At 49.6% G+C, this 9,563-nt stretch overlaps 1 protein-coding gene and 1 long non-coding RNA gene across 4 annotated transcripts in view; both read left to right on the forward strand.

Annotated features, from left to right (window-relative positions):
- The first annotated feature begins 1,689 nt into the window (after window positions 1–1,689).
- The window catches only part of LMO4 (LIM domain only 4), a 16,690-nt gene continuing 8,816 nt past the window's right edge, over window positions 1,690–9,563 (forward strand). The window contains exons 1-2 of one of the 3 annotated variants that reach the window (XM_086390972.1): window positions 1,690–2,046; window positions 4,838–5,076. In XM_086390972.1, coding sequence (XP_086247098.1) covers window positions 4,841–5,076 — 236 coding nt within the window. In that variant the 5' untranslated portion in view covers window positions 1,690–2,046; window positions 4,838–4,840. The other 2 variants (XM_086390974.1, XM_086390973.1) reach the window with 2 other exon arrangements.
- LOC147375737 (uncharacterized) overlaps window positions 5,083–9,563 on the forward strand; it is a 6,700-nt gene continuing 2,219 nt past the window's right edge. The window contains exons 1-2 of the long non-coding RNA XR_015160405.1: window positions 5,083–8,278; window positions 9,151–9,563. The exon at window positions 9,151–9,563 is cut by the window's right edge and continues 2,219 nt beyond it. This is a non-coding gene — a long non-coding RNA (uncharacterized LOC147375737). The remainder of the gene's footprint in view (window positions 8,279–9,150) is intronic.

Genomic DNA, 9,563 nt, shown 5'->3' on the forward strand with positions numbered 1-9,563 from the left:
TTTAAAAATGTCCTCTGCTCGATGTTGTAGGCAACGACTATAGTTTCTTTTGCAGACTTAGTTTTGATGGTTTGAAAGACAGAAATCCCCCCAAACAGACGCTAAAACCATAGATGTTGAACATCTGCATTATCTGTAGCTAGATTCTTCTGCAGGTCCCTTTTCTCAATCTAGCAGTGCTGTGTGTAATACAATATGAAAACTTGTCCCACAAGACTGGTTTTACTTAATGATACTTAGCAGAAGGGCTTTGCACTTTCATGATAATTTCCACCAGAAAAATCTCTCTGGAACTTACTAATAATAATCAGACCTAATATTAGCCTCAGATCGGAGATTTATTAAACCTATTTGGCAGAGCAGATAAAAGTTGAAGGACTAGGTATTTAAGCATCTAGGCTGAACTGAATGAGACACTCAGACTACCACCCTCAAAGCGTTCCTCAAAACTTGATTTACACTAGAAATAACTTTTCTTCTCTCCAGAGGCTGTGGGATTTCTAATACTGCGATAACTTCCATCACTCTGAGGGCTAAGAGAAATTTGGCGTCTCATCCTCTACAGTGGGGTGGATACAAGGGGCAAGGGTTTTTTCCCTAAAGTTTTCCTGAACTTTGAAAGTAGACTGTGATCTTTTTACCAACGTTGATAAATACCTATGAAATGCCTAATGGGCCCTTAGTTTATACATGGATTGATGGGAAACAGGCAGTGTTTTAGAACTACTGAGTTCCTGACTGTTTCTACCTTGTGAATTAAACTTCCACTAAGGTTCATAAATCTCTAACATGGTGAATTTAAAAAACAAAAACACCTCAAAAAACACAGCACAGATCTCCACAGCTCGGAGATCTCGGGAAAGCCTTCCTACCCCAACAGAGACCCATTTCCAAGGCAGATGTGAAGTAAGTTTCCTAAAGGGCTCGTCTCCGCGAGGGACTGGCTGTCCCCGAGGGACTACTGGGGCGGGTCCCGGGGATACCTCGCGCGCACGGAGGGCAAGTGGGTCCCCGGTGCCTCGACTCGTCCTCCCGGGCCGCGTGGGACCGCCCCGGCAGGGTTTGCCGCGCCCGGGTGACTTCTCCCCACCTGATTCCGGCCCTTCCCCGCTCCAGCCTCGGCCCGCTCCTCCGCCTGGCTCTCTCCCCCGCCCCCGGAGTCTCGTTTCAGTCATCCCTTTGTCCTTGCCCGGATTGGCAGGTTTTATTATTCCGCCTGAACAATCCGGCCGCCCAGTGGCTGAGGGTCGCTGACGTCGGCGGCAGAGCCGGGGAGTAGTTGGGATTTTGCTCTGTCAGTAACACATGTGTAAGAGCCGCGGAGGGAGCGAGCGAGCCGGCTAGAGGCCAGCGCCGCCGCCACCGCCGCCGCCTCCGAGCCGGGCAGCAGCAGCCCCGGCAGCGGCGCAGGCTCCGGCGCGCCGGGCCCCTCCGGCCACAGCTCCCCGCCTCCCGGGAGCACTCGCCCCGCGGCCGCCGCCGCCACCGCTCCCGGGGCTGTTGTGTCTGCGGCCGCTCCCCGGCTGGAGGTGCAGGAAGCTCGGCCGAGCCGCTGCCGCCGCCAGCAGCCCCGAGCGAGCGGGCGGGCGCGCGGGAGGGAGGCAGGCGGAGGTGGAGGAGGAGGAGCGCGGGCGGGGCGGGGGCCGCCGGGCGGGGGAATATACAAAGTGAAGCCACATTGCCAAACTTGCAGCAGCGATTGCAGCAGTTGCTGCCGCTGCGCCGCGCTGCGCGGGCCGAGGGCTCCTGCAGCTGCTCGCGCGGAGCCGGAGGCGGAGGAGAACGGCGAGGACCGAGACTGACACTTCTGCTCCCCGCCGCCCGCCACTTACGCGGGGCCCCCCAACCTAACCTCAGAGCTGCGCGTTAAAAAAAAAAAAAAAAAAGCGGCCCTTAGCCCCCTCCTCCCCTTTCCTGCTTCTGCGAGAACATCCCCCCTCCCTCCAGCTCCGCCAGCCGAGGCGCCCCTTCCTTGGAAGCCGAGCGGCTTCGCTCGCATTTCGCCGCCGTCGCCTCTCGCAATATTGCAATATAGGGGAAAAGCAGGTAAGGGGACGGCTGGGGAGCCGCGGGCAGGGAGGGGGGAGAAAGAGGAGAGGGCCGATTTGGGCCGGGGCTGTTTTCTTTGGCTTCCTTCCCTTGACCGTCCCAAATTGCAAGTAAACAATACGTCGGCTTAGATAATGCGTGAGTCTGAAACTACCGAGGCCGGCCTGCGAGCTAGCACGGAGGACAGCCCCGGGCCGCCAGCTTTGTAGCGGTTCCTGCTTACAAAAGGGTTCTTCTTGGAGATGGGGCTGTTGGAGACCTTGGAGGAGGGGTGGGTATATTTTCAGTTCCGAAGGGAAAGGCTGGAGGTGCTATAAGGGTTTAAGTCTGAGAAGTAGTGTGGGGGAAATAGTCACGACCCTCCACTCCACCCCCCCCCCACACACTATTTTTGAAACAGTGGCAGAAAGGATCTAAGTGAGCAAGATAGGGTATTGCTGGTTCTTTTAAAAAATTCCTCTTGGCTTATAAGTCTTTTGTTCCAATCCAGAAGAAATCCGGTGAATCACCTAATTAAAATCAAGACATGAATTAAGCATCCATTTTTGTACTACAAATTGCCAGCGCTACGTTTGTCCCTCCCTTGGTCTCCATTAAAAAACACCAGAGACGTTGTTAAAGGGGGGCAGATTTTGCCTCTAGCTGCCAGTTCTGCTTTCTATTTCACTGACTATCCCAGGACCTAAATTGCTTGGCTATGTAATTACTAGAGTATAAGCCTATTTAACTTAAAAGCTTTCTTTCTTTTTTTTTTCCCCAACTCTAAATGAAACTTGATGAGGGCCCGTCCTTAGTTATCAGGGGAGTCAGTTTCTGGTCAGTCCTCTTGATTCATCTCTTTTAGATTTAATCAGCATTAAGGTATTGCTTGTCCTTAAGAGCTTTAGCTAATGGGGTTACTGGATGCTTTTCTCAGTGTAGTGTTTCCTTTAAAAAAAAAATACATATATATTTACCTCTCACCAAAGATGGGGGCGGGGAAGAGCTTGGAATCTCCTCCCTCCCTCTCCTCTTTTAAAAAGGAATTTGGAGCGATTAAAACGGGGTGGGGGGGGGGTTGTTTAAAGACCTAGGGCAGGAAATGCAGATTCATTTGGGTTAGGGCAAATTGTAACAAAAAGCAATTCCTCGAGTAAATGCATCAGATAAATCAATTTACATAAAGGTATGATGCATTCGGATAAATGCAATGCTAATGGGTTTTAGAGTGGTCCTGTTTCCAAAGTCTCAGGGTTTTGTTACAGCTTAATTGGTGCAGTTCTTATTCTGGTTTATTGTGCGGTCACTGGACACACGTTCCGGGACTCTTTCGGAGGAAATGTGTTTAAAATCGGCCTATTTAAGGAACCCGAGTCCTTGTTTCGTTCCCTTCCCCTCATATTTTTTTTTTTTTTTTCTCCTGCAGTAGCCGAGTTGGGCTGGGGACAGGCAAAGTTCGCCCTCTCCCTTCTGAGGTATCAGCTGAATGTCTTGAGCAGATAGCCGGGAGCCTCGAGGGGAGCCCACACTCTCGGCTTACAGAGGACAAAGACAAAACAGGCTGCTTAATTGGCAGTAAATAACTTGATCTTTTTATAGAATAAGTGACTGGAGGAACACGAGGACTTTATTGGACCCAGGATTGGAGGCAACAAATTAATCGGTTTAGGCTAAGCTTTATAAATTGATTCCTATATTATACCCCAGTTGCTTCTCTCGTGACATTCATTAGAAAGAGTGGGGGATTTTTAAAAGCAGTTTTTGGTGACGGCAGGACTGGCTCGGAGATAACTTGTGCATCCTTAAACAGTTCCTTCTCGCTTATTATCTGTAACGTACCCCTGGCTCCCCCCGCCCCTTTGGAGGAACAAAGCTTTAGCATTTAAATTGCTGATCAAGGGCAGATTAGTGAGACCAAAGTGGAGAGTGTTTGTATAGGAAGTTAACAGGCATCCTAAAGTTCAATGATCTATTATTCTTGCCTGTGTCCTGAAAACCCAGAGAAAACACTGATTGATCTTCAAAATGAAATGAGATTTGGAACAATAATGGGAGATGGCGGTCACCACAATGGCATGTGAAAGGTGCTGTTTAAAATACGAAAAACCAGTTTCGCAACTTTACACCCCCGCCCCCCCCCAAACACACACACCGTCTCCTCGCCTTCCCTCCCACCATCATGGTCTCCATCTCCCCTCTGCTGGTTCCTCCCCTCCTTCCCTTTCAGAAAGCCGAACTATTTCCAACTTGTGAACTGCAGCTGCACTTCCCGGGGCAGAGCTCGGGAGGGAACGTGGCTCCGGCGGGGGCCGCCGCCTCCCCACTCCCCTCGGCTAGCGCTCTAGGCTCGGCGGGGCCCGGGGAGGGGCCGGGCGCGGCGGTGGGTGGGTTTGACCCTCATTTGCTGGAGGCGGGCTGCGAGGGAGGGGAGGAGGGGGCGGTGGGCGGAGGGGGCGGTGGGCGGAGGCGGGGGCCGGGAGGAGGCGCCGCGAGGGGTGGAGCGCGCGGCGGAGCCTGGCTCTCGGAGTTTTGACAGTACCCGAGCTGAAATTGTCAGCGGCGGCGAGCGCTGGAAAGTTGAGAGGAGCTCGTGGCCCCAGAACAAAGCTTGAGAAAAGTAAACAGGCGGCCGCTGCCGGCAAGACTCCCTCCTTCCCTCTCCCCGTCTTCCTCCTTCCCGCCCTTGCTCTGCTGCTTCCTTCCAGCAGCTCTGGGGGGGAACGGGTTCGCTCTCTAGCGCGGAGATTACTAACTTTTGCATCGCCCCTGTTTTGTCTCTCTCTCCCTGTCTGCTTCCCGCCCTCTGCAGACCATGGTGAATCCGGGCAGCAGCTCCCAGCCGCCCCCAGTGACGGCCGGCTCCCTCTCCTGGAAGCGTTGCGCAGGCTGCGGGGGCAAGATTGCGGACCGCTTTCTGCTGTATGCCATGGACAGCTACTGGCATAGCCGGTGCCTCAAGTGCTCCTGCTGCCAGGCGCAGCTGGGCGACATCGGCACGTCCTGTTACACCAAGAGCGGCATGATCCTTTGCAGAAACGACTACATTAGGTAAGACTTGGCTGCCTTTTCCCCAACATTGGCGGGCAGAGCAGTAGCAAGGCCAAAGATTACCAAGGATTTTAAGGAAAGGAACAGGGCACCTCTGAGAATACACCTCAAAAACCTGGCTGGCTGAAATTTAAGGGTTAAAGAAGCATGTGTTAGTCCTCCAATTTTTAATGGCAGATTAATCGCGAAGGCCATACTAACTGAAAACTGCACATCTGGTGGGACTGGGCCGCTAGGTGTGCCAAGGTTGCGCACTCTCAGGACCAGAGTTTCAAGTGGTCAGCCCCAGTTGGACCCTCCACTAAGAATAAACATTTCTAGTGGGAGTTAAGCTGCTTTCTTAAAGGAAGGTAGGGGCCCACACAGGAACTCGGAGACAAAAGATTGACTTAAAATTTTGTGTGGTTAGTGAGAAATGATTTGCGAATGGTGATGGCTGATTATGATATTTACATAAGCACCTTAAACTTTCTTGAGTAGAAAATTGACTCATTCTTTGTGCCCCTTGTGAAAACTGCTAGTTACCTATCAGTTTAAAGACTTGTCATTTTTCTTGTAGCAAAGGAACCCAAACAAGAAAAAAAAAAACAAAAAAAACTTAATGGTAATGTTTCTCTTTTTGTACTGTTACTTGGAGGCTCAAAATACTCCAGTGTTAGCCTGTGGTTTGTGATGTAAAATTTTGCAGTGCTTTCAATTGAGGAATGTTCAGATTTTGGGTTTTTTGTTATTTGTATCACTGCCCTTGATCCCCAAGAGATTTAGGAAAAGAGGCTATAGAATTATACTAATCTTGCATTTTAAAGCAATGTATACGAACATTCATATGCCCATGTAAGCAGCCTTTTCCAACAAGTTTCAGTGCAATTAATGGAAAGAATTCAGGAGGTCAGGTGCCTATAGGATCTTTTCAGGTGAACTCAAGCTACTTAAACTCATTAATTTGAAAGGAGGCATTTGAAGGATTACACATTTAATTTGAGTAAATGGTTTGATAGACTGATGCACATGAATGCTTCTAGGAGGTGTTCTGTTTCAACATCCAGTAATTAAAAAAAAAAACCCACGCCCACACGGTTGATATTAGAATACCGCTTACTTTAAAGAACTGCGTTCTATTTGAATTTCTGCTCTAAACCGTTTTCTTTATAGAGATTAGAACATTTTTGCTCTTTCTTCTATGTGGGTTAATCAATAGATGAGGTTTTTTTTTTGAAGTTTAGCTCTATTGTGATTCCCTCACTCTGGGTCTAAAACTGCAAAAGACCCCAGTGCAATTCGGAGCTGAGTAGTATGGCTATGTTTATCGCAGCGATATCAGTAGTGTAAAATGATGGAATAAGGTGACATTTGGTTTTCCAGTAATGCAGTACTGGGCTCCTCAATCAGCAAAGTTAAAAATACATGTATATAGGAAGGGAGAGGGCTTTTATTTTTAAATTAAGAGGGCAGCATTAATTTCATAAAGTGTTTTTTTAGAAGTGTTGGAAAACCAGCAGGAGCATGGGTGTAATGCTTTCTTATTCTCATTCCAAGCAATGCCATGAGCTTTGACAGTATTGTAATTAAATAGAGAGCAAAACTGTGGTAAGGAGGGTGGCTTAAAGGGGAAAAATTGACAGTGCTGTTCAGAAGCACTGAATGGTACAGATTCATCTCCTTACCATGTGCCTTCAGAAAACATTCTGATTACCACTAATTAAAAAGAAGATGGGTCCACTTGCATTCCCTCGGGACAAGTTTAGGCAAGTGGCTTCCTGGGAATCACTTCCATTTCTTTCCTTATTCTTGGGAACAAATATCAATGCCCATTTGGTGTTTTTCTCGTGGCTTAATGGAGAAAGGAAGGATGTGTGCCCAACCCCAAACATCAATTAATTGAGTCCATATTCTCCTTTCTTTTTTCCTTACTGAAAACTGGAACCATTGCTGGTGAACCAGAGGATACCCTGAGAACCTTAGATTTGTCCTGGAGAGATGTGTTCTAGCTCAGTACCAAATTGATCCTTTCCTCACACTGCTTAGAGCTTAGCAGCAGCATCTTCCCCCCGCCCCCTCCCCAACTCCCCATTTTTAAGGGATCTCCTAAGACTTCCTTCAGTGTTCCTTCCTTCTGCCCACCAAGATGTCAAAAGGGTGGGAAGGTGGGGAGGCGCGTGTTCCTTTCCCTCTCAGCTACTCCCTCCCCAGCCTCCCCTCTGTCCACTTGTTGAAGGCGCTTTCAATTCTGCAGTGACGGCCGCTGAGGAGCAGGACTAATCCGCTCGCCGGCCACCAGGTGAAGGCGACTCTTCGGCTCTATGGCTCTAGCTGGGACCACAGAGCGATTTATTAAGGGGCTTTTAAACTGTCTGACTTTGAGGTTGTGGGTTTTTTTTTTTTGAAAACAACCAAGATCTGGCTAAAAAGCTTCGGGAGAGCTGGGAGAGGCCCCGGGAGGGGAGGGGGCTGGGGGAGGAGGGTGCCGCTTTTCCCTAGTCCCTTACCCCTGCGCGACCAAGTGTCGATTGGGCAGAACTGAACTTCTGCCTCTTCTCCCTCCCAAGATTTCAGATAAAACCTTGCTGCAGCGAATCCGCACAATTAAAAGCTTTAATTAGTGGCTCCTCCATTTTCTTAGTTCTGATGGGCTTTATCTAATGAGATCTGGTCTCTGGCTTAGATCTGCTCCAAATGACGTGTCCGCAATGAATGAGAGCTGCGTCGCAAACAAAACATTTAATTAACAAAATTGGCCTCTAAGAGAGAGAGGGAACGTCGAGGAGGGGGTGAAGGGAGAGGAAGGGGAGGGTGGGTCTTAAAGGGGCCAACGCCGGCCGGGTCCGGCCACCTTACAAAATTACAAAAGTAGGCGAACCTTAGCAGCGCCCTCCCCCAACTACCCCCCAGTTCTGGAACCCCCAGCTCAATCCCAGCGCCACCAAGTAGCTTCAAAAACTCTGATTCTCTTTCTTCGAGTCCTCCTTCTCTACCCCCACCTCCGGCCCGAAGACTGGCGCGGAAAGTGCAGCGAGAGGAGGAAGTTCGGGGAGATCGACGGGTGGGGCTTCAGGTCCTGTGAGGCGAGGAAACGCGCCGGAAGCCCGGTTGGCGGTTCTCGGCGTGCCGGGTCTCGTCTTCTCGCTCTCTTGACCGGGCGGGGGCCAGGCTAGGGGCCGGTGGCGCCCAAGGCCGCAGTGGAAGCGCTTGGCCGGTGCCTCGGGTCCGCGAGGGGGCGAGCGCAGGGCGGGAGCTGGACGAGTGGGTCGCGCTTTCTCTCTCTGGGCTCTGCTCAGGAGGTTCACGTGGCGCCCGCAGCCGCAGTGAGCGCCGCGCGGCCGTGGGTGGGGGCCCGGGGCGGGGGGACTGGTGCTGGTGGGTGGTGGAGGGTGTGTTTGGGGAGGGGGTAGCGTTAGGAACGGAGGCGCCGCCAGACAGCGAGTTCATTTCCCTGGTAATCAACAGCAAGCTGCTATATTCAGAGAATGCTGTCCCTTTAATTGAACAGGCTAGGTAATTAAATGGCACTTTTCCAATAGGACGTGCTAGGTAAATCTAATAGTTGGTTATTTAATATCACTTTGAAGTCTGCCCACTCAAGCACAATGACAGCACAGGAGCATGTGAACTATTAGCTAGGAAAAAAAAAATCCGAGGATCTCAAAAATTAATTAAATCGCATGCAATTTAGGGGGAACGTTTATCTTGATTTGTCATAACAGAATTAATTCAAGGCCTCCAATTCACTTGGGGGCAGATCTGTTACTCTGAATTAACCAAGCGTAATTTGGCTGATTTTTTTTTTTTCCTTCCCTCCCCTCTCTAACGCAGCAGTTGCGATTATTCACAGCCCCCCTCTTAAGTATCAATAGCTTCTGGTGCTTTTAAGGTGCTTGGTCTCTAGTTATTCTGAAGTATCTTTAATGGACTTGGCTCCAGGCATAATTTCTGGGTTGCATTTCTTTGTTACATTTAATATAGCTGGTGCAGAATTTAGATTAAATATAGGAACCTGCTGGAAAACCAATTGCATCTGGATCAGTAGCTGTGGATGTGCATTTTTCTCCTAGATAGGTTACTGATATTTACTTGCAGGTACAAATGTATACCTTTCAGCCACACTCTTAGAAACGCACCTCTCCTTGCCTGAAAGCAGTTCAGAAAACAGCCAGGTAACGCTAGTATTGCATGTATTTTGCTTGAAGTAATAATGCAGTGGAAAATAGGCCCACCTATTGGTCATTGAAGTTAGGGAAAGATGCTAAGTATTATTACTGAACTAAAAATACAACTTGCTCTCCATCTCTTTTCTGTCAGCAAGGAGAGCTGGAGCTGGCAAACAGTACTGGCACTTCAAGGTGTTTTTCCTAGGAGCAAAGCACCTTTAAAGTGGAGGTTTGGTGGAGTTTCTCCCTTTTCCCCATATAAGGAACCTCTTGATGTTTGTGATTGATTGCATTGCCCAAATGCTGAAATATTAACGACCTTCTTGGACTGAGGACCCAAAG

The sequence above is a fragment of the Bos grunniens genome, chromosome 3 (assembly GCF_055505025.1).
Source record: "Bos grunniens cultivar Pamir isolate PY7600 chromosome 3, Bosgru_T2T1.0, whole genome shotgun sequence".
Taxonomy (NCBI): Eukaryota; Metazoa; Chordata; class Mammalia; order Artiodactyla; family Bovidae; genus Bos; species Bos grunniens.